This window comes from Orbicella faveolata, unplaced genomic scaffold, assembly GCF_042242905.1.
Source record: "Orbicella faveolata isolate gen_17 unplaced genomic scaffold, um_ofav_v1 contig_47, whole genome shotgun sequence".
Taxonomy (NCBI): Eukaryota; Metazoa; Cnidaria; class Anthozoa; order Scleractinia; family Merulinidae; genus Orbicella; species Orbicella faveolata.
This window is the reverse complement of record NW_028301577.1, coordinates 9,008,987-9,033,639: the sequence shown is the minus strand read 5'-3', so window position 1 is coordinate 9,033,639 and position 24,653 is coordinate 9,008,987. Positions and strand designations below refer to the sequence as shown.

The window sequence follows — 24,653 nt, the reverse complement described above, 5'->3', positions numbered from 1 at the left end:
CAAAGAAAAGTACCAAGAGTTATCATATACCGTCACAGCTATTGTTGAGTTATTTTTTTTTCCAAAAAAATACCTCTTAGTCGGCGCGTCGAGTATGTTACGGGTCAATGGGTGAGTGAGTGAGTGAGTGACAGATGTATGTATGTCACACCAATCAGATTGGATCTACTATAAACAGCCAATCAAATTTCTTGTTGTAAAGGTAAATGGTGTGTGAGAAGATCTGATCTCGATAAAGTTCAGACCGGCCGTATTCATTCTTCTATAAAAGAGGAGGAAGTATTCATATATTGGGTTTACTTCGACATTTTCTGTGGGTTAGGCTGAGGATTTTAGTTAAATGAACGAGATGAGCCTTGAGGTTTGAAACAGTTCGTGAGTTAGTAGTATGCAAATGCAACGAGATATTTTTAGTTTTAGTTACAAAGGTAACTTGATACTTTTGTTTTTCACAAGGAGTAAATTCAATTAGAGGTCACGAATCGTCGCGTCTAGTTCTTAGGACATGCTTTAGAGGGGACGAGACTTTAGATTTGAAACAGTTCTAACGTTTACAATAGTAAATGCGGGTAACAATTGTTTTGTTCTTGTTGCATGCAAATATAACGAGACATTTTTGTTTTTTAGTTACAAAGTGTAATTTGACACTCTTGTTTTTCACAAGGGAGTAAATTCAATTAGAGCGGACGAATCGTCACCACTCTTTCCCACGAGATGTTTGCTATCTTTAGTAACAAATGGTAACTTAACACTTTTGTTTTTTATATGGGAGTAAATTCAATTAGAGCTGACAAGTTATCGGCTATTGTTTCCAGGATATTAAACAAAAAAGAAGGTTTTGTTTCTGGACGGTTTTTACGTCTCTGCAGTAGCAGTTTAATAGTTTTATTTGATGACATTCATTTCAGTCCGATATTTTTTAAGGTAAAAAGTATGAAAACTGTTCAAATGTTCTTTGAAGACTGCGTGGCACCAAGTTAAAGTGCATTTAATTAAATCAGACTTTCAACGTGTCAGAGGTTTTTTTTTCTCTTTCTTTCTATTTTCGGTGAAGTTGTGTTGTGTTGTGTTGTGTAAAAAGGTAAACTTACGACTTGTGTAAAATGCGAAAAAGTCTCTAAATTAACCTGAGTATTTTTGAGCAAAAAATTCTCTTGGGGTTGGAAGGGTTATGTGATCGGTGAGTGAGGGAGTTATGCATGTGCGCGTGTCACACCAATCACAGTGCGGGTTGTATCAAAGAGCGAATCAAATTAATTGCCTGTTAGAAAATAAGATGATATCTACATTAATCTGGAGACATGTCAGATTACTGTAGTTTGTTCAGTCAAACATTTTATGGCTTACTATTTAGCTATCTTACCATGACCGATGTAACATCGCAACCAAAAGAACTTGTCAAATTAACCAAACATTACTGTACCATGAATGCTTCTATCTCCAAAACTTCACAGAAAAAAATAACTCTTGCACGCCTTGCGTGCCTATGTTTAAATATATGCTGTTTTTAATCTTTGAAATGTTTTCAACTGCTTTGACTCCTTTTTGCTGTGGGCGGTTTGTGGATTGGCACCACATATATCTGTTCCGGAGTAGAAAATAGTGTGCTTAAGGCGCATAAACAGCTGCAACTCCCACATAATTCAACTTTCACGTCCTTCAAAACATTTTGTTGCATCTTTAACAAACTATAAGCATTTCCTCGTTTTTTCAGTCCCTCGATCGAGAGGCGAGCCGCAAGCGGGAGGAAAAATGACCGCGCGAAATCTTGAAAACAGCTTCGCTGCTGAATTTGAGTTCTTTTTTAGTGTCCTTCAACATTAACCATGTAGACAAAAGGGAAAAAATAATGGTACATAAATCGCTTTTTGATTATGTATTCAGTTCAACCCTCACAACGCAACAACTGGTGCTTTCGAGGCATGTTTTTAAAAGTTGCAACTCATTAATACTTAATAAAGGTGGTCTTTGTGTTTTAATTACGCTTTAAAATGACGACATGTGGAGATATCTTTTTGAGTTCGTTTTCAGCAGTTAATAACCTTTGAATGTTTTATACGGTTTTATTGGTGTTTTGAGGTTAGAATTTCTCTTTGGTTTTCTGAAAACACGAGAGACAAATAATCAAAACAATCGATCATTTGGCGCTAATATGGTGGTTGTACAAATGTCTTAAGTTCCACGTTATAATGTGAGGAGAAACACGATTTTAAAACGCGAAAAGCACTCAATTCCAGCGAAACGTATAAATTATGGATTCATTTGGCAAGCAAACACGAACACAGCTAATGAGGGTTTCTACAATTCCTTTTATCGTGTTGTCTTCCGTTGTCTTGTCCAAAATTTCTGGCGTGTCTTCACCCCAGTTTTGAAGTCTTGCTCCCCAGTAATGATTAAGCCTTATCTGATTTCTATCAGCGTCCTCTGATATGCCGTGTTTTAGGTCGTGATGATGAACGTGTGTTTCTCTTACCTGCCTTGTCTTGTAGATGGGTTTAACTAAAGTATTTGCAGGTCTGGGTGTTCTCCGCTTGAGTCGATCGATAAGTAGCGGATGTTCCTTATCACCTAGTGGTTTACCGAGAAAGAGGAAATTCTGCATGGTAATCTGCGAGACATCAGGTCGTTGTCTCGAAAAATTAGCGATAAAACGTTGCAAGAAATTAGGCTTGGTATCTTGAGTACAAAATGGATATTCATCTATATCAATGCTTGCTTGCCATTTGGATTCATTGCCCCAATTGTCCAAGCAATGCTGATACGCGCTTTCCTGAGTGCCAGTGACTGAGTAAGGATACGCGTTGTGACTCCAGTCAACATAGGTAACGAAGCCCTCCTTTATGAGGAATTCAAGAGCATTCTTTTGCGATTCGTTTTTGAAAACATAAGCGTCGTACACGTAAACGTGCTCAAAGCCAGCGTACTTCAAGTAGTAAAGCCACTGCATCAACTCTCTTGTGCTGAGCTTAGCAAGATCACTAGAGTAAATTCGCACAAGTAAAACAGCGCTTAGAAAATAGCGACCACCTGTATTTGCTTTGTTACACCAGCTGAGGCACTGTTGCATAGGTTCCAAGTTGGCGTTCTGATGGTTATCCATCTTTAACGTGGTTTGGTTAACCTTGCGTTTTCTTCTGACATTAGCGGACACAATGCTCTTCAGCGACTGCGTTTGTCCAAGTTCGACAATGTTATTTCCATGAAATTCACGCGTAAACGATTCACCCTCTTCGAGAAGAGACGTAATCAAAACGATAAAAACAGTTAAGGTAAACAACAACAGCAGCCTGAAATACTTTCGGCTGCAAAGAACCTTAATGAAACCATTAGTTTGCCATCTCATCTTACTTGTTTGATCCCTCGTCATTTGCAAAACAAAAGCGGAGTTCAGTTTATATGTTCGTGTAGATTCGGTCTAATTATATCTGAACTCCCTAGGCGGTCAGCAGGTGTGTCGGTTAAACGGCGCTCGATAACCTCTTAATAATTCATGTTGTTTTATCGCCGTCGTCACTTGTCACTGCGATGTATTCTCCGTTCGTTTATGCTGATTACACGCGTCATCATTTTCCTTTCAGCAAGGAACTGAATCGGCATAGTTTTTCAGTTCTTGCAGTTCTGCATGAGTCCTTCGAAGATTGCCAAAAGCGTGTTATTTTATGTCATGTTTAGGATCTGACAGGCGATATTCGTTTTGTGAATCTTGACAATTGTTTTGAGTGAATCGAAAGTTGACACAGCTTTCAAAAGTCCACGAAGTTCGTTTCTCCATGGTTAATAGAGGGGAATGGTTATGGAACTCGACAGAGTTCTTTGTTGTATGTTTTTGTTCTCTTTTTTGGCCCTGCCCGTGCACAAAACACAATAGTTGTTTTATACTACTGACACACGCTAAAATTATGGACTAGATTGTCCGATAATGCCAATACGATACTACTGACCGAGGAACTAACCAACAGAAACGTTTCGGTTACGTAATTCATACATAGTGTATGAGCGCAAAACAAAAGACTGTGCACGGTCGCGGTCCTTCCAACATAAATCTTGGCATCTTTGATGTTTGCCGGGCTTTATAACCATTCTCCTCAATTGACTATGGTTTCTCAATGTGGAGCACAGTAGAGGGGAATGGTTATGAAAGCCGGCGAACTTCAAAGGGCAAAACAATAGAGCAGTCTCCGATGTTGAACAGGTCTATCGTGTGACTGTAACTAACTATGATGTGGAGGCTCGTTTGGCTGTCGCGGTTACAAATGGCGGACTAAAAACGCACGTTACAATTTTTACATCTTGAAATAGAATCCACGTTTGTAATCCCAGCCGTCCAAATGTCCTGTATCTTTACCTCTGTGGTGTTTTTTTACTGCCTTAACAGGCCATTATCGTCAAGTGTAGGGTCCAGTTTTCTCCCTGTTTCTCCGATGCCTTTTACGTTACAGTTCCGTTGCCTTGGATGTTAAACGTAGCTCCATGTTTTAACTCAAAGGGAAGTTGATCTTTTGATCTCGCTGGCTCACAAGATTTTGACAGATGATTCGGTGTTGCCGATTGAAGGAGATTTCACGAGTGTAAAAAAACAAATGAAAAAAGAGTCAAGCGAGAACGACGGGGCAGGGGTGTGATGGGGAGGGGTGGGCACGTTTTTAAAGCTATACCGGTAACTCTTAAGGTATTTAAAAAAAACACTTGTCGGAAAGAATTGGCGTCTTAGAGGTGGATAATGGATTCGAACCTCGTTGCAAAGCGTAATTCTGGACGATCAGCCTTGTCAATTCTGATGGCAAGCCCCGGAAATTCAGTCTTGACAATATTATCTCCTTTGACCACATTATTCCAATGCACATGGTGAAGGAAGTGAGAGTGAACAGCTCATATACAACTATGCTTCGTGGTTCATGCTGCTGTGGTTTGCCGGTTTATGTTTGATGTTGAAAGATGGATGAAATAGTGACCTCTGTAGTCTTTTCTAGAACGCATTCATCCTTGGAACACAAAGAGTGTTTCTTCCCTTTCAGTCCTGAAGAATTGAGGGACCTACACTTTGTGGGCGTCTCGACCCCAAATCGCGCGCGGCCCTTTTTCCTCTTGTGCTTTCCCAGGTTTTCACTACATTCTTGATGTACTAATCAGAAAGTGCCTTCTCTTGTAGCTCTAGTAAGTGCTACAGACGTCACAGTGAATGCACAAGTTTAATCATCCTGGACGTAAACACGAGAGAAACAAAAGTGATCGTGGGTGTGTGATGTGTGTGTGATTCTACTGAAAAGTAAACGAGACAAAATATTGAAGTACATAATATAATGACACAAAAAAACTGACAACGGAGCAAATAAACTTACAAAACTGTGGCGACTCGAGTTCTAGAATTTGTACGTCAGGGCTCACAACAGTGAAGCAGCTAAGGAGAGCGCGGTAGAAACCAGCAGATCGAACTTTCATTGCTAACAAGCACTGGTGAAAATGAAACACAAAACTAAGAATAATGAGGAACGCTTAAGTACTACAGAGTGGGTTGCATAATTCCCTGGGGTCACGGAGAAACGTGAAAAGAAAGTTCCAGTCGCTACATTCTCGTATTGTATAAAATGTTAGGTCAAATTCCACCATGGTACTCTATAACATTGCTTTCTTAATTTACAATTTTAGTTTACGACCATCTGGTAGATTTCAGTGAAAAAGAGGATGTTCTCTTTCTTGGTAAGTTCCAGTGCAATCTGTTCTTTTTATACCATCATCAGCAGCAGTGTATGATGACCCAACTGATAACTGTCTACAGTCGGAGAATATCAGTCCCGAGGGAGGGGGGTTGACTCTTAATATTTAACAATTAGACCCGTGGCCCTTGAGGGCGAAGGGTCTAATTGTTTTAGTCGGACAGAAAAGGCAATAATGAAGTTAGCAAATGCAAGTTGAAGAAATATTTATTTAGGAATAAAACGAAAGAAAACGTCACGCTCGATTGCGCCAATTTCGCTACTCGAGGACTATTAGTAATAGTCCTCTAGTAGCGTAGCCAATTAATATGCAGGATTTACATTAGTCCACTAGTTGGGTGACACTAAAGCGTAATAACTATACTATCGTGAAGATGACTTGGAAAAGGAAAAAGCCAGAACGCATATTTACCTTAGAAGACTAACCAGAAAATGATAGTCTAGCTTTAAAAAAAATACCATATTGAGGCACTGAAGTTGTTCAAGGGCCTTGTGTCTTGGAAAAACGTTTAAACTAATCAAAATTTGGGCTACCCTAGACAATGCCCTTAATATCTTCGCGTCGGTCTCTTAGTGTTTTTTCTATGTGTTTCTTCTATTTCCTAGCGCCGTTTTTGACCAGATTACACGGTAACAAAATCCCCATGATAGTATAATGCATTTATAAGTTGTGACAGTTTGGAAATAGGCAGAGGGTTTTAAGAACCCGGCTGCATTCTACCCGCAAAAATTAACTCCTCCCCCCTCTCCGCTTTCCCCTTTCCCACCCGAGCGACTATGAGTCGCTATCAGTGGTACTGATTTTAAGTGCTGTTCTTTCTCAGGGTTTTTTCTTGGAGGAGAAACTCTGAGGCGCAGTCTTCATGATATTGTTCCACCTCAGCGAAAGAAAGCTTTCATGTCACAGTTGATCTCCACTGTTGTATCCAAACAGCCTCTGTTTTTGAAGGTAGGTGCCTTTATCTTTATTAATGTCTTGTCCTTATTGTTTTATATGAATTGTATGAAGCTAATTTGACGTGTTCCAGTGGACGATTTCCTGCGATTTTCTTTGGTTTTTACTCTCTTTCTTGAACTCTACGAACTCACAACGTGACAGGCTCCCATTTGGCTTGATAGCTCAGTTGGTGGAGCACTGCACTGGTGTCGCAGAGGTCATGGGCTCGAATACCCGTTCAAGCCTGAATTTTTTTTCAGGTTTTAATTTCACAACTGCTTTTAAAAGTTGTCTGTATAACTGCGATGATCAATCATATCTTCGTATCTTTCTTCGCAGTTCAAATATATGATCTTTCATGTATTCACTTGTATGATGTTTTAATGGGCGGGTTTTTGTTGTCTATAGTACTGACTCAGCTAAAGCCCTTAGACAAATTCTCTTTTGCTGAAACTGAAAGGACAGTGTCCTAACTGTTTATCGAAAGTTTTCTTTCCTAATTTTCATCATATATTACCAAATGCAAACAAAGATACCAATGAATTGGATAAAGAAGATTCTATATGGCAAAAAAAAGTTATTATGTGAAGGAAGAAGTTCGGTGACAGGATTACAAGGATGGAAGTGGATTATAGTTCACTAAATTTAATTTTATGACAGGAAGTTTGTACCAAGAAATCAAACTTGTCATTCTGGTAAAATTTTGAATCTTTAAGTCTATTTTTGTTTCTTTGTAGTTGATATTTCTTTGCCTTTAACACTATTAAGTTTATAGCCATTCCGCTCATTAAAGCACGATACATTTAACAGGTTAAACTGCTCCTTTAACAAAGAGGATTTGTTTGTAGGTTTATGTGGCACTTGACTGGCGACTTGTCATGGTAAAGAAGTCCTTCTGTCTTCATTTTTTACCTGGACAGGACGTTGGGTAAGTCAGACCCGCCTCGTTCTCCCGGGGGGGGGGGGGGTACTCCCATATGAAAAGATCGGGGATGCGCATAGAAAAATTTGAATTAAACCCCTAAAGGAGACCAATGTATGTTGTATTGATTTCTGGACAATGTGTATAATCGTGTTCTTGTCAAAATCTGTCTTTTTGTTTATAGTTATGAGAGGTTTTACAATGCCAGCAGCGATCCTTTGGCTTTTTATCAGATTGTTTTCTCAAAGCAGGATGTGGTAAGTGGTAGGCAGAAAGTTGGAATCGACAGTGATTGTTTGTGGGAGGGGTGGGTGATGTGTATAGACAATAGTTTATACACATTACTTACTCCCGCGAGAAGATTGCGTGACGAGCTCAAAGAACGTCTACGTAACTGCGTAGGAGGCTAGTTGCTCGTAATCTCGCTTGAGATTTCGAAAGCGCTTTAATCAAACAATTCCTTATCTATTGCCTTATCATTTCCATTGATTTTGTTTACGAATTAGAGAGTTGGATCGGTGTTATTATAGCCAAATAACTCCCAGTGTGCTCAAGGGATAACTTTTCAACTTGAAAGGCGTATTTTCCATGCTGGTAAAAGTGCTTTGTAGAGATTTCGAATCTTTAAGCCATCTCTGTTGGTTATTGCAGGCATTATCATACGCACGATGCTGTGGACCCCAGGACCTCACGGACCCCTGCAAAGGAGAGAACCTTGTGCTAAGTTTAGTTCACGTGGATCACTATATAGAGCGTGCTAAAGAGGAAGAGGACTTGATATCTGTTTACAGATGGCTGATGCTCAAGTCCCTTATGAGTCAGGTGAATTGAACTTGTACAATGGACGCTACTTTATCAGTTAGTGGATAGGTGGGGGCGGAGGGGGGAGAGAGAGAGGTAGCTAGGTGGGGTAGGGAGGGGCCGTTAGCTAGTTGGATCCCTCTCTGGGCGCTGGCCAATGTTTCCTCTTTCAGCGCGGTACCCTTCAACAATGGGTGCCGGCGAGTTGTAGTGGTAACAGGATTTTTGCAAAATTTAAAGAAATCCCAGCTAAAAAAGTGTTTTGCTTTCACACTTGCCCAAATTGTATACGATTTTGACCCTCGCTTTCCATAACAACATATACCTCAGCGAAGAGCTACTCTTTTAATCACGTATTTCGTTGTTTTTAGCTGAAGAAGTGTTCTGCTTTCAAGCTTGCCCAAATTGTTTATCATTTTCATCCTCGCTTTCCATAACAACATATCCTTCAGCGAAGAGCTACTCTTTTAATTGTGTATTTCGTTGTTTTTATAGCACAAGTCCTACTTAGTAGAGGCATGGCGAATGTTTCACAGCGTGGCTTCTCAGCTGGAGTATCTGCGCACTTTAAATAAAACCTTGCAGAGCTTGGTCAATGAAGAACTCAGCAAAACATTCAGACCTCTGTTGGACGGTGACGAGAGAACGGTACGAGAAAAGAACTGATATTATAGTTGAATGAAATCTTTACTTGAAATAACCGAGATATTTATGTGATCGTAAAAGTATCATTCATGGTTTGACGCATACATTGTTTAATTTGTTTCATTTTAGTCCCTTCTTGACGTCGCTGCTTTAAATACCATGGCAACCGCGTATGGTGACAAACTGGAGCGGGTGTTGTCCCGCGGGACGGCCCTTACACCAAGTGGACTTTTGCCGCGTTTACGAGGTACTTATACACTTGCTCCTGTCTTTATCTCGATTGATTGATTAATTAATCAATATACCTAAGTGGATGTTTTTTTTCAGTCCATTGTCAGAAGGGGTAATTCAATTTAACACTATTCTTTGTTGGGCATTCGTTTTCCGTTTCCTGTCAACCGACCCTTCGTCCTTCCGTCTGTCCGTTGTCAGTCAATCAGTTAGGCCGTCTAACTGTCCAACCGTCTATCCGTCCATCCGTTCGTCGGTCCGTCTGTCAGTTCGTCAGGCCCTCCTTCAGTCCATCTATGCGTCAGTTAGTAAACTAGTCAGTCCGTTAGGCCCTCCTACAGCCTGTACCCTATGCTCCCGTTCGTCCGCTCTTTCGTCTATCCATCAATTCGATCAGTCTGTCCGTCCGTCCGCCCGTCTGTCCGCTCGTCCGTCAGTAAGTCAGTCAGTCAGTCGGTCAATCAGTCAGTCAGTCAGTCAGTCAGTTGGTCGGAATGTGATTGCAACCTCCATCAATGTAAGGTACTCTCAGTGCGGTAACCCCAACCTTTTTGGCCGACTGGACTCGTTCCGTCTTATTTTGCAGAAAAATTTCGCCAGGTGACTTTAAGAGATCCGGTGTCTCGAACCTTAAGTTTGGTTATCTTGTCAAAGGTAAGTCTATAATGTAATGCGTGCACATTTTCAATCCACTGTTTGGCTTAAGATACAATGAAACTTCTCTTTTAAGAACTTAGTGGTTCTAGAACCTACTGGCAGAAATTTTCCATGTGAATACCCAAAAAAATTTAAGGACCTGTTTAGGCAAACAAGATCAAACAGGTTCTTATATGTTAGTACAGTTAAATTTTGATAAATATTTTACCCAAGGAGCGTGACTTTGAGGTTGCAAATTTTTTACAAGAAAATACATAATACAGTTGTGACTGAATACTGTATATATAAGGACCAAACCCAAGTTTATTTATTTTTCTGGTAATCAACAACCCTAATCTCTTTCATAGAAATTAAGAAGCTGCTTAGCCTAAATTGTCAATAGCTACTCCAAAATACAAGGACCTATTTTGGCAGACTTCAAAAAAAGTAGGTTTTATTGTATTGCATACAGCTCGTGACTGATTTGTTCGGTCTGTTTTTAGACACCAATCATTCTACAAGAGATCAATGAAATGCTACAGCCTTTAATGGATGCCGCTGCCCATAATGTTCACTTGGCATGTCCCGAGATCCAACGCGCGCTGAAGTCTGTGGAAGTCGACGTGTCGGGCCGAAAATCCAGCTCGCTGGCTGAAAGCAGAAGTTAACAAACTGTTTTTCAGCGCAGAGCTTAACTTCGACTTCCATTCCCTTACAAATTGTCACGCAAGACTGCTCACATTGTGTATTAAGGAATGAAGCGATGCATAATAACTCATGTAACAGCAGAATGTTGTTCTGTACAAATGTCCAACAAGTCCTTGCTATGAGCAGCTATGAGACAATAGCCAACCTCGTTCCTTAATATACAAGGGGACTCTGTTAGTATCTTGGTTATTGCCATGCTTCCTTTCGTGTAAATACCGTCGGCTTTCAAAGACCTGAAGGTCAGGAAGATAATAATAAATATGTTATCACTAGACAAAATAATTGGGCTCTTACAAAGTGAAATGTACGATTTGCTTCACAATAACGTAATACAAACATAAGATAAGCTACTTTGACTTAAATTATTTTCTACACGTAACACTTCGTGCAATTTTCGAAGCATTCTCATACATTTCTTATAAATGGCTAAACTTGTAACGCAATCGCCAACAGCCTAATGCCACGTATTAATCGTAGTTATGAGAAATGTTTCCCTCTAGATGGTCAAACCAGGCAGGCAAAATCATCCTCACAGCGGGTCAATTTGCCCGATGTCTGGCCCTTAATAAAAGCCTTGAAACATAAACTGCCCTGAAATTACATTTTTATCATTTAAACAGTGGAACAATTAAATAATATTAATTAAGTGAGTCTTTATGAGGGCCGTGTCGTTGCCGAAGTCAATCTTTTTCTTTCAAGTAATTATCGTGTTTATATCATTACCATTGTCGAGAGCTGACTGTTAACGGACTAACCCGACCTGGCTACGCAGAGTACAAACTGACCCGTGACTTACAGATTCAGTCAAAAAAAATTATGATAGCGAATTTTGGGTTTGAGATTGACCACAAGAGCTGGCAGAAATTAACTGTATCAGGTTTCTTGATATCCACCCAATAGCTATTTGAGCGGTCAGTGTAAAACACAGACTGCAGACCGGGAGTGAAATTCAGACTGAGGATAAACTGCAGACTGCAGACCAGGGGTAAAATGCAGACTGCAGACTACAGACTTTTTTGAGTAAATATCGTGTTATTTCCATTATCGAGTTCTGACCGAAAACAGGATTGCTTAGGCTAACCGCCGTTTAGCCTAGAAAACGCTCTAGTTAGCCTGTTTATGGTTAGCTTTCAATGATGGAAATGGTAACACGATTCAGTTAAAAAGTCTACAGTATATGCACTCCACCCTGGTCTGCAGTGTGCATTTCACCCTCAGTCTGCATTTGACCCTCTTGTCTGCACTCTGCAGTCTTCGTTTTACACTGACCGCCATTTAAGAGCAAAAACAACTGAAAAAGGAAAATCGATTTTCCAGCTTCAACACAATGCTTAAACAATAACAAACAGTTTCTGGTCGTTCTCGGCCCATTACTCCACCCCCGTTCTCCCCTCCCAACCGGGATTCTGGATACAATTCAAGTTTCTTGTCGTTTACGATCGAAGATACAATTTTGCAATGTTATCCTGTCGCTGGCAAATCGAAAACTGATTTTCGTTTTTATTTCGTGCAAGTTGGTTCTACTTGAACTGTTCCCTTTGTTTTTGAAACTCCTAGCCGCAGACATGGGTCAAGTGTCTTGCTTTTTTGCTCGCCAAACTAACATAGTTGTCCAAACAATTCCTGGAAGAACAGGAACAAGAATGTCAATTCTGACGTTAATTGGCCGTGCTATTTTTGTGTTCTTAGTCGGCATTCTTTGAAATATCGCAACTGATTAGAAAACGCTTTACTCGTCATAAATTTACACTTTTAGCCTTCATAGTTATTGAGAAAGCTAACCGATGTCGACCAGTGCTTTGCAAGATAAGCGGACCGCTACGCCGGAAAACTCAACAAAGAATTTCTCGCTTGGCTGATTCGAAGTTTCACGTGGCAGCGGCCCCTACACGTTTAAAGGCGGAGCATTATGAGCAAAACAGAAACTTCAGAGAGGTGTGTCAACCCCTCCAGTCTGTCCGTGATCTGAATTTTTAATGTGCTCTGTAAAATAGCGTGACTTTTTCGAATGCATTTTCATTCAACCATATTCACATTTAAGCCCTTCAATCGTAATATATATGACAATATTAATAGAGATAAAGGCTCGGCTTTTAGGAGATAATCAAGCCAATCATTAAAGAAAAACGTCTGGATGTACTGACAAATTCTCCTAGGTAGCTCTAAGAGAATGGTATGTAGGTTAGTTATGAGAATATGTATGTACAATCACCAGAACCTGCGATTTGCAGAAACCGACTTACGATAATAAAACCACGAAGTATCAGTGATTGTATTTTCTCCTTGAAGAAATTTGGAAATTCTGCCAATCAACAAGAACAGGAACCGAGAGAAAAAAATCCGTAAAAAAAAAATACGGATGTCGTAGAATGTTAGCCAAATTTCTCAGGTTTTCACCGGGGATTCCGATTTAGGCCATTTCTGAGAAATTATTGATTCATTATCCTTTGTCTCGCGATGCGGAGGTCACGTTTTTGCCGACTGTCTAGATCACAAAGCGCTAAAACGTTTCAAGACATGTTTAATTTCGCTGCTCACTTGAGTGGGTGGCGAAATAGACCACAATTGACTAATTGCTTTTCTCTTAAAGTGTGACGGATTAGCGATGCATTAGGCAAATCGTGCGATCGATTCCAGACTTAGGCAGAAAAAAAAATGATGCCATGAGCCGAGCCTTAGCACCAAAGTAAACAGTTATTTTTAGATGAATTGACTGAGTGACTTGATTAACCCTCACGGAAGAGGATTGGTTATTGGAATGACCAAGACTTTGAAATGACTTAACATATGATCGACGTTTTAAATCCAAAAGTAACTAGGGTTTTTACTTCAGAACTTAACGATATCTCAGGGTGGTGATCATGTCGTTGCATTCCATATTCACTGTGTTTGCTTTCCAAATCTGACCGTGCGTCTGTTAGTTCGGTGTCATGTTATTATACGCTACCGTTACATTCCGCTTTTTTTCAGTTTGGCGTAATCAGTCTTATAATTAATTATTTAAGTGAGATATGAGGCGTAGTTAAGAGCATTTTGGTATATTTTTCTGTTGGTTTGCTTGCACTTTTCTGTAAGCGCTGATAGCCTCGCCTACCTTGCTCAGTTTCCATCGAACTCGACTAAGGGACCGTTCATTTTTTATGAGGGAGGGGGGGCTGGTGGGATTTAGGAAGCACCATTTAAAAATCGCATGACCCCCCTCAGCTTACCAATTTTTTCACATGCCCCCCCCCTTATAGCGGTGATATTTTGGGATGACCCCCCCAAAAAAAAAATTGAACAAACAATATTTAGATTTCAACTTTTTTAATATTTCTGTATTATCCCCCTACTTCACGTTATTGTGCTCACTATGAAGACAATATTTACAATCTCTATACGACAGAGAGCTGTTGTTTAAAAAACAAATCAAAAGAAAGAGAAGTCAATTTCGGATCTCGTAGTTATGGCTCGCCCTGAGCGTGTGGCATTTGGCCTCTCATTGGCATCTTCCTCATCTGAATTGATGAATGCAAGAATGACGTCACTTGAGTCATCTTCTCCCCCAGAGTCAATGGCATCACTGTCATACTCATCATTGTCACTTTCATCCGTTTCACTGCTGTCAGCACTTTTTTTTTTTTTTTTTTTTTCTTTATTCTTTTTAAATGCTACTTACACTACTTACAATACAATATTAATGTAGTTACTTACACTACTTACAAAAAACTTATTACTTACGCCACTTACGATACTAACACTTACTCTATATAATACGCATACTCACGCTACTAACAATACTAATACTTACACTGCTTACAATACAACATAATTAGATTATTTGCCCTTCTTACAATTCTAGTACGGTAAGATCATACCAGTTTACTTCTGTCACTAATGTACATTCCGAGTTGCAAATTACAGAAAATATGCATGGTATATATATATGCGCCTTGTTTCTTTTCCTTTCATTTTTATTTTCGTTTTCAGGGGACTAGGGTCGAGTTGTCAAGAGATTACAAAAGAGGCAACAGAGGCTCCCACTTTTTTAAAACGATTGTAGTTGTATTTTTTTCCATTTCATAGATATGTTGCAGCACTTGCCCTGTTGTCATTTTGTGTCAATGTCCTGGCATTTCTCAGTGTTGGTTGGCCAGCTCTGAGAGGACTCTTCTGCTGCAAGCATGAATGTCTTACAATTGCCTTTACTTTCTCACTCTTGCTGCTTTTCAAATGCTGCTTCAGCCCGTGGTGGTTCAAGTACTTGTTTAGTTCTGGAACACGTAGCTTTTTGAGCTTGGTTAGATCTTCGCACAACTCAGTCCAAAGATAATCCTCCTCCCTACTTAACTTTGCCTTTTCTTCTGCTCTCTTTTTCCTTTTAAATTCCAGCACTTCAAGATGCTGAAGATAATCCACCACAAACTTCGATTTGACAATAAACTTATCTGCAAATAGAGCAACGCTCTCTGGGTCAGATAAAACCAGCCTGCCACTTCCATGCTCTTTCTTCTTTATATTGTTAATCCAATCGGGGAAAGAGCGCATTACTACATGAGCATCATGAAAGAGGATCATTCCAAAATGCGCAATAATGGCGAAAGCGACGAGTCGTTTAAGAAAAGGTTTACAGCTGAACGATCCAGGCAGTTTGACATCTTACATGCAAAAGAAGCAATTTTTCTAGGTGCGGATGGCTGTTCAGAAAGGGCGAGTGAGTTTTCCATGCAAGGGTACCAGTTGAAGCCCAGTGATGGAAGAAAACTGAACTTCTCCATCAAAGAGCACAGAGCAATGGTGGAAAAGTTGAATGTCATATTGAAAGATGTAAAGGAACACGATTCCACACTCTTTCAGTCCAATGGGCTTGCTTTAAAGCAGGGCCAAGAATTTGCCCCCAGTTTTAATGTAAAACAGATCAAATGTACAGAAGCTAAGTTGACGAAGGTCACGCAGGACATGGAAGCACTAGAAAATAAGAAGAGCAATTATAACAGCATATTCAAAGGCATACTCAAACAGCACATCAACAAAAGGAGAAGGAAAAAAGAAAACCGCAGAAAGTCAAATGAAAGAAAGAGGAAGCAGACTGAAAACAACGTCCAACGAGTCTATGGAATCCGTGTTGGAAACCCGCTAGGAAATGATCTTCCACAATGCCTTGTGTACCCTCCTAGAACGGCCGTCCCGGAAGAGTGTCTTAAAGTTGAGGATGTTGCCACGTCGATATTTGGAAGAGATGGGCCATACATCGCACAGCTCTTGGAAGGGAATTATTTCACCAATGCTGCAAGAAGCAGAATCACCACCAACCTTGAGCGGGAAGTCAGAGATTATGTTTACACCTTCATGTACCCGAAGAGTACACTCTGACGGAAAGCATTGCTGCTTCTTGCAGCATTGGTGAAACAGACTTCCATAGCAGCACAAGCGGCGACGAAGAACTCGACGACAGCGGAGATGAAGATGAGTGCCAGTGAAAGTTGCATTCGAAAATAACAGTGTTAAATACTTCTTTTCAGTAGCTACAAATACTTTTTGTCGCCAAACGTTTTTTTAAAGCAGAAGGAAAGTTTGTAATAAATTTATATCCTGCCTTCTATGTTTATTCTATAACAATTTTTTTGATACTCAAACATTATGCCATTTTAAAGTTTTACTAAAATATTTCACGTGACCCCCCCTTTTTCCCTAATTTTTTTGGGATGGCCCCCCCTCGAAAGCTATTTTTTTCGCATGCCCCCCCCCCAAATCCCCCCCCTACCTTATAAAAAATGAACGGTCCCTAAGACAGGAAAGGGAGAGGTAAGAGAATATAACGGTAAAAATGTGGAATAAAAATTAGCAACTTTCAGAAAACCCGTCCATACTACGCCAAAGGAATTTGAAAACGGAGCTTCATTTCTCCGGTTACTGGCCTACCGTCCACACAAATCCATCACGAAAACGGAGCTTTTTGAAAACGCTCTGCAAACCGGAGGAATTTGTGGACGTGAAACATTTTGAAAATTAATGAAGCTTTTCGAAAACGATGGCGTTACGATAATCGGGATATTTCCTTGCCCGAGAAATGCAAAATGATCTGTGATTGCTGCGTTTTAATATTCCTCCAGTGTGATGTGGACGGAAAACATTTGATGCGTTTTCAAAGTGAAACCGTCCGTTTTCAAAGTGAAACCGTCCGTTTTCAAATTCCTCCGGCGTAATGTTGATGGGACCTGAATAGAAATCAAGGCTCGAATTATGAGTTGAAATAGCTAAAAGGCGAAAGAAAGAAACGACAGATATTTTTAATTGCGGTCACACTTAGAAAGGAAAAAGAAATCAAGTAACTGTCAGGAAAAAATGACATACATCTTAATTGCGGTCATACTTAAACTGTGAACAAATAGTCAAAGTTTCAGTGAACTAACTTGAATATTGAAGTACGCTGTGAACAAATACAGCCAGTTTGTTGACTTGATCAGAGATGATCTGTTATTCAGCCAAAATGTTGAGCGGAGGAATCACAAACAGCTTCAACGTTCCGCTAAGCGTGGCGTTTGGCATGAAACGACATTGTCGTTAGAGCATGTCTAAGATAGTCTGGCGGAGTAACCATTCTGAAAAAAACAAACTTAATAACTTTCGCCGAGGCGGAATTCACGCGACCTTTAGTGCGAAATTATATTTTCGTCAAAGAGACAATGTCAAAAATCCTTTTCCTCGAACAGTTTCTGGTCGTTCTCGGCCCATTACTCCACCCCGCCCGCCCCCCTAGTCTCCTCCGCAGCCGTTTTTTGGGAAGTCACGCGACGCTCCCCCAAAGAGGGGGGAGCGTTGCGTGACATCCCCAAAAACGGCCGCGGAGGAGACTACCCCCCCCCCCTCCCCGTCCACCGGGATTCTGGATACAATTCAAGTTTCCTGTCGTTCACGATCGAAGATACAATTTTGCAATGTTATCCTGCCGCTGGCAAATCGAATACTGATTTTCGTTTTTATTTCGTGCAAGTTGGTTCTACTTGAACTGTTCCCTTTGTTTTTGAATCTCGTAGCCGCGGACATGGGTCAAGTGTCATGTTTTTTAGCTCGTCAAACTAACATAGTTGTTCAAAAGAATTCCTGGAAAAACAGGGACAAGAATGTCAATTCTGACGTTAATTGGCCGTGCTATTTTTGTGTTCTTAGCGGGCATTCTTTGGAATATCGCAACTTCATAATTATTGAGAAAGCTAACCGATGTCGATCCAATGCGTTGCCAGATAAGCGGACCGCTACGCGGGAAAACTCAACTAAGAATTTCTCGCTTGGCTGATTCGAAGTTTCACGTGGCAGCAGCCCCTCACGTTTAAAGGCGGAGCATTATGAGCAAAACAAACTTCAGAGAGGTGTGTCAACCCCTCCAGCCTGTCCGTGATCTGAATTTTAATGTGCTCTGTAAAATAACGAGACTTTTTCGAAGGCATTTTCGTTTAACCATATTCACATTTAAGCCTTCAATCGTAATATATATAACAATATTAATAGTGATAAAGGCTCGGTTTTTAGGAAATAATCAAGCCAATCATTAAAGAAAAAACGTCTAGATGTACTGACAAATTCTCCTAGGTAGCGCTAAGAGAATGGTATGGAGGTTAGTTATGAGAATATGTATGTACAATCACCAGAACCTGCGATTTCCAGGAGGATGTGTTGAAGTAGATTTTGAGGTACTGTTATTTCATTATAAGAAACCGACTTACGGTAATAAAACCACGAAGTATCAGTGATTGTATTTTCTCCTTTAAGAAATTTGGAAATTCTGCCAATCGGGCCCTAAACAAGATCAGGAACCAAGAGAAATGAGAACTATCCTTAACAAAAAATACGGATGTCACAGAATGTTAGCCAGATTTCTCAGGTTTTCACCGTGGATTCCGATTTAGGCCATTTCTGAGAAATTATCGATTCATTATCCTTTGTCTCGCGATGCGGAGGTCACGTTTTTGCCGACTGTCTAGATCTCAAAGCGCTAAACGTATCAAGACATGTTTAATAGACCAATTTCGATTTATTAAAATTCAGCCTAACACAATAGACCTCAACACGAGGCTCTGGGGAATAAAACCCACAAACTCTGTAGTTATTCCCACGAGTCTCGTACTGAGGTCTATTGTTTAAGGCTGAATTTTATTACATCGAAATTGGTCTATTTCGCTGCTCATTTGAGCGGATGGCGAAAGGGACCGCAATTGACTAAATGCTATTCTCTTAAAGTGCGACGGATTAGCGATGCATTAGGCAAATCGTGCGATCGATTCCAGACTTAGGCAAAAAAAAAAATGATGCCATGACCCGAGCCTTGGCACTAAATTAAACAGTTATTTTTAGATGAATTGACTGAGTGACTTGATTAACCCTCACGGGGTGGAAGCCTGGAAGAGGATTGGTTATTAGAATGACCAAGACTTAGAAATCACTTACCAAACGGAGAGATCTTTTTATTTCTTTGTTCTTTAAATGAAGTCTTCTTGTGTTAATCTGGAAGATTAATAAACAATTTTCAAATTAAAGTCGTTCTAAACTTATTTGTTTGAACTTGGACACCATATTTGATTCATCAAGTAATTTTTCTGAATAGCTTGTGTTGATACAAATTTGGCTTTCTACGTGCATATCGAAATTTCGTTGGGGACGAACTAACTCTTCCGCCTTTTGACAGCAAACTACAAAAATAGAAATTCATCAATATGCTGTTATGTCAACATTAAGCGGGTGCTAATGAATGATAAATGGCACTGTTCACAACTTCGGAAAATGTCATTGAAGATGTAACGTTCCGAAAGCAGCGAAGCTCCAAAATTGGAGATAAAATGAGGCGATTGTTAGCAACAGGAAGCTAAATAAAGTGATATAAAATTAGGCCCGTTCCTCACTTGCGACGCAAGCACAAGTATAACATGTTAGCAGAAGCATAAGTAAGAAAATAGGGTTCTTTTTCCATATAACATATCATTTGTTGACCAAGCTTGTTTGGTCAAGATGGCTGGATATTGGTCTCGTTTTTGTCATTTTTGCGTGTTTATGGACCTCGACTCCGTCTTGGTTCATAAACACGCAAATAAAGAACTTGGCCGATATCTAGCCATGTTGACCTCACGCTTGGTCAATAACCCATACACAGCGACCGTCCAAAAGTGGACAAAGACTCGAACATATGATAGACGTTTTAAATCCAAAAGTAACTTGGGTTTTTACTTCAGAACTTAACGATCTCTCAGGGTGGTGATCATGTCGTTGTATTCCATATTCACTGTGTTTGCTTTCCAAATCTGACCGGAAGTCTGTTAGTTCGGTGTCATGTTATTATACGCTACCGTTACATTCCGCTTTTTTTCAGTTTGGCGTAATCAGTCTTATAATTAATTATCTAGGTGAGATATGAGGCGTAGTTAAGAGCATTTTGGTATATTTTTCTGTTGGTTTGCTTGCACTTTTCTGTAAGCGCTGATAGCCTCGCCTACCTTGCTCAGTTTCCATCGAACTCGACTAAGACAGGAAAGGGAGAGGTAAGAGAATATAACGGTAAAAATGTGGAATAAAAATTAGCAACTTTCAGAAAACCCGGCCATACTACGCCGAAGGAATTTGAAAACGGAGCTTCATTTCTCTGGTTACTGGCCTACCGTCCACACAAATCCATCACGAAAACGGAGCTTTTTGAAAACGCTCTGCAAACCGGAGGAATTTGAAAACGCCGGCCTTGCGTTTTATTGTGGACGTGAAACATTTTGAAAATTAATGAAGCTTTTCGAAAACGATGGCGTTACGTTAATCGGGATATTTCCTTGCCCGAGAAATGCAAAATGATCTGTGATTGCTGCGTTTTAATATTCCTCCAGTGTGATGTGGACGGAAAACATTCGATGCGTTTTCAAAGTGAAACCGTCCGTTTTCAAATTCCTCCGGCGTAATGTTGACGCGACCTGAATAGAAATCAAGGCTCGAATTATGAGTTGAAATAGCTAAAAGGCGAAAGAAAGAAACGACAGATATTTTTAATTGCGGTCACACTTAGAAAGGAAAAAGAAATCAAGTAAGTGTCAGGAAAAAAATGACATATATCTTAATTGCGGTCATACTTAAACTGTGAAGAAATAGTCAAAGTTTCAGTGAACTAACTTGAATATTGAAGTACACTGTGAACAAATACAGCCAGTTTGTTGACTTGATCAGAGATGATCTGTTATTCAGCCAAAATGTTGAGCGGAGGAATCACAAACAGCTTCAACGTTCCGCTAAGCCTGGCGTTCGGCATGAAACGACATTGTCGTTAGAGCATGTCTAAGATAGTCTGGCGGAGTAACCATTCTGAAAAAACAAACTTAAAAACATTCGCCGAGGCGGAATTCACGCGACCTTTAGTGCGAAATTAGATTTTCGTCAAAGAGACAAACTCAAAAATCCTTTTCCTCGAACAGTTTCTGGTCGTTCTCGGCCCATTACTCCACCCCGCCCGCCCCCCTAGTCTCCTCCGCAGTCGTTTTTTGGGATGTCACGCAACGCTCCCCCTAACAGGGGGAGCGTTGCGTGACATCCCCAACAACGGCCGCGGAGAAGACTACCTCCCCCCCCCCCCCCCTCCACCGGGATTCTGGATACAATTCAAGTTTCTTCTCGTTCACGATCGAAGATACAATTTTGCAATGTTATCCTGCCGCTGGCAAATCGAATACTGATTTTCGTTTTTATTTCGTAGCCGCGGACATGGGTCAAGTGTCTTGTTTTTTAGCTCGTCAAACTAACATAGTTGTTCAAAAGAATTCCTGGAAAAACAAAGACAAGAATGTCAATTCTGACGTTAATTGGCCGTGCTATTTTTGTGTTCTTAGCCGGCATTCTTTGAAATATCGCAACTGATGAGAAAACGCTTTACTCGTCATCATTTTACACCTTTAGCCTTCATAATTATTGAGAAAGCTAACCGATGTCGATCCAGTGCGTTGCCAGATAAGCGGACCGCTACGCGGGAAAACTCAACTAAGAATTTCTCGCTTGGCTGATTCGAAGTTTCACGTGGCAGCAGCCCCTCACGTTTAAAGGCGGAGCATTATGAGCAAAACAAACTTCAGAGAGGTGTGTCAACCCCTTCAGCCTGTCCGTGATCTGAATTTTAATGTGCTCTGTAAAATAACGAGACTTTTTCGAAGGCATTTTCGTTTAACCATATTCACATTTAAGCCTTCAATCGTAATATATATAGGAATATTAATAGAGCTAAAGGCTCGGTTTTTAGGAAATAATCAAGGCAAACATTAAAGAAAAAACATCTAGATGTACTGACAAATTCTCCTAGGTAGCGCTAAGAGAATGGTATGGAGGTTAGTTATGAGAATATGTATATACAATCACCAGAACCTGCGATTTGCAGGAGGATGTGTTGAAGTAAATTTTGAGGTACTGTAATTTCATTATAAGAAACCGACTTACGGTAATAAAACCACGAAGTATCAGTGATTGTATTTTCTCCTTTAAGAAATTTGGAAATTCTGCCAATCGGGCCCTAAACAAGATCAGGAACCAAGAGAAATGAGAACTATCCTTAACAAAAAAATACGGATGTCGCAGAATGTTAGCCAGATTTCTCAGGTTTTCACCGTGGATTCCGATTTAGGCCATTTCTGAGAAATTATCGATTCATTATCCTTTGTCTCGCGATGCGTAAGTCACGTTTTTGCCGACTGTCTGGATCACAAAGCACTAAAACGTATCAAGACATGTTTAATAGACCAATTTCGATTTATTAAAATTCAGCCTTAAACAATAGACCTCAGCACGAGGCTCTGGGGAATAAAACCCACAAACTCTGTAGTTATTCCCACGAGTCTCGTGCTGAGGTCTATTGTTTAAGGCTGAATTTTATTATATCGAAATTGGTCTATTTCGCTGCTCACTTGAGTGGGTGGCGAAAGGGACCGCAATTGACTAAATGCTATTCTCTTAAAGTGCGACGGATTAGCGATGCATTAGGCAAATCGTTCGATCGATTCCAGACTTAGGCAAAAAAAAAAAAATGATGCCATGACCCGAGCCTTGGCACTAAATTAAACAGTTATTTTTAGATGAATTGACTGAATGACTTGATTAACCCTCACGGGATGGAAGCCTGGAAGAGGATTGGTTATTGGAATGACCAAGACTTAGAAATCACTTACCAAACGGAGAGATCTTTTTATTTCTTTGTTCTTTAAATGAAGTCTTCTTGTATTAATCTGGAAGATTAATAAACAATTTTCAAATTAAAGTCGTTCTAAACTTACTTGTTTGAACTTGGACACCATATTTGATTCATCAAGTAATTTTTCTGAATAGCTTGTGTTGATACAAATTTGGCTGTCTACGTGCATATCGAAATTTCGTTGGGGACGAACTAACTCTTCCGCCTTTTGACAGCAAACTACAAAAATAGAAATTCATCAATATGCTGTTATGTCAACATTAAGCGGGTGCTAATGAGTGATAAATTGCACTCTTCACAACTTCGGAAAATGTCATTGAAGATGTAAAGTTCCGAAAGCAGCGAAGCTCCAAAATTGGAGATAAAATGAGGCGATTGTTAGCAACAGGAAGCTAAATAAAGTGATATAAAATTAGGCCCGTTCCTCACTTGCGACGCAAGCACAAGTATAACATGTTAGCAGAAGCATAAGTAAGAAAATAGGGTTCTTTTTCCATATAACATATCATTTGTTGACCAAGCTTGTTTGGTCAAGATGGCTGGATATTGGTCTCGTTTTTGTCATTTTTGCGTGTTTATGGACCTCGACTCCGTCTTGGTTCATAAACACGCAAATAAAGAACTTGGCCGATATCTAGCCATGTTGACCTCACGCTTGGTCAATAACCCATACACAGCGACCGTCCAAAAGTGGACAAAGACTCGAACATATGATAGACGTTTTAAATCCAAAAGTAACTTGGGTTTTTACTTCAGAACTTAACGATCTCTCAGGGTGGTGATCATGTCGTTGTATTCCATATTCACTGTGTTTGCTTTCCAAATCTGACCGGAAGTCTGTTAGTTCGGTGTCATGTTATTATACGCTACCGTTACATTCCGCTTTTTTTCAGTTTGGCGTAATCAGTCTTATAATTAATTATCTAGGTGAGATATGAGGCGTAGTTAAGAGCATTTTGGTATATTTTTCTGTTGGTTTGCTTGCACTTTTCTGTAAGCGCTGATAGCCTCGCCTACCTTGCTCAGTTTCCATCGAACTCGACTAAGACAGGAAAGGGAGAGGTAAGAGAATATAACGGTAAAAATGTGGAATAAAAATTAGCAACTTTCAGAAAACCCGGCCATACTACGCCGAAGGAATTTGAAAACGGAGCTTCATTTCTCTGGTTACTGGCCTACCGTCCACACAAATCCATCACGAAAACGGAACTTTTTGAAAACGCTCTGCAAACCGGAGGAATTTGAAAACGCCGGCCTTGCGTTTTATTGTGGACGTGAAACATTTTGAAAATTAATGAAGCTTTTCGAAAACGGTGGCGTTACGTTAATCGGGATATTTCCTTGCTCGAGAAATGCAAAATGATCTGTGATTGCTGCGTTTTAATATTCCTCCAGTGTGATGTGGACGGAAAACATTCGATGCGTTTTCAAAGTGAAACCGTCCGTTTTCAAATTCCTCTGGCGTAATGTTGACGGGACCTGAATAGAAATCAAGGCTCGAATTATGAGTTGAAATAGCTAAAAGGCGAAAGAAAGAAACGACAGATATTTTTAATTGCGATCACACTTAGAAAGGAAAAAGAAATCAAGTAACTGTCAGGAAAAAAATGACACATATCTTAATTGCGGTCATATTTAAACTGTAAAGAAATAGTCAAAGTTTCAGTGAACTAACTTGAATAATTGAAGTTAACTGTGACAGATACAGCCAGTTTGTTAACCTGACCAGAGATGATCTGTTAATCAGCCAAAATGTTGAGCGGAGGAATCACAAACAGCTTCAACGTTCCGCTAAGCGTGACGTTCCGGATGAAACGACATTGTCGTTAGAGCATGTCTAAGATAGTCTGGCGGAGTAACCATTCTGAAAAAAAAAAACTT

General features: G+C 40.1%; 3 protein-coding genes across 11 annotated transcripts in view; 1 reads left to right on the top strand and 2 right to left on the bottom strand.

The window, feature by feature from the left end:
- Positions 1-11,180, top strand: part of LOC110052620 (uncharacterized) — a 30,742-nt gene extending 19,562 nt beyond the window's left edge. For both annotated transcript variants that reach the window (XM_020758766.2, XM_020758765.2), the window contains exons 24-32: positions 5,647-5,697; positions 6,539-6,663; positions 7,500-7,579; positions 7,758-7,830; positions 8,225-8,395; positions 8,870-9,022; positions 9,149-9,266; positions 9,837-9,904; positions 10,390-11,180. In XM_020758766.2, coding sequence (XP_020614425.2) covers positions 5,647-5,697; positions 6,539-6,663; positions 7,500-7,579; positions 7,758-7,830; positions 8,225-8,395; positions 8,870-9,022; positions 9,149-9,266; positions 9,837-9,904; positions 10,390-10,554 — 1,004 coding nt within the window. In that variant the 3' untranslated portion in view covers positions 10,555-11,180. The remainder of the gene's footprint in view (positions 1-5,646; positions 5,698-6,538; positions 6,664-7,499; positions 7,580-7,757; positions 7,831-8,224; positions 8,396-8,869; positions 9,023-9,148; positions 9,267-9,836; positions 9,905-10,389) is intronic.
- Positions 441-3,637, bottom strand: LOC110052622 (uncharacterized). Its single transcript, XM_020758768.2, has one exon. The coding sequence runs from the start codon at positions 3,365-3,367 to the stop codon at positions 2,228-2,230; it is 1,140 nt and encodes a 379-aa protein (XP_020614427.2). The 5' UTR covers positions 3,368-3,637; the 3' UTR covers positions 441-2,227.
- LOC149097029 (uncharacterized) overlaps positions 10,193-24,653 on the bottom strand; it is a 36,633-nt gene continuing 22,172 nt past the window's right edge. For 6 of the 8 annotated variants that reach the window (XM_089279623.1, XM_089279622.1, XM_089279620.1 and 3 more), the window contains 3 exons: positions 22,750-22,806; positions 19,019-19,075; positions 10,193-10,827 (listed from right to left, as the gene is read on the bottom strand). In XM_089279623.1, coding sequence (XP_089135749.1) covers positions 10,711-10,827; positions 19,019-19,075; positions 22,750-22,806 — 231 coding nt within the window. In that variant the 3' untranslated portion in view covers positions 10,193-10,710. Of the gene's footprint in view, positions 15,022-19,018; positions 19,076-22,749; positions 22,807-24,653 lie in introns of all 8 variants that reach the window. The other 2 variants (XM_089279617.1, XM_089279621.1) reach the window with 2 other exon arrangements.

Coding starts and splice junctions, on each gene's coding strand:
- LOC110052622 (XM_020758768.2), bottom strand. CDS start 3,367: ATGACGAGGGATCAAACAAGTAAGATGAGATGGCAAACTAATGGTTTC.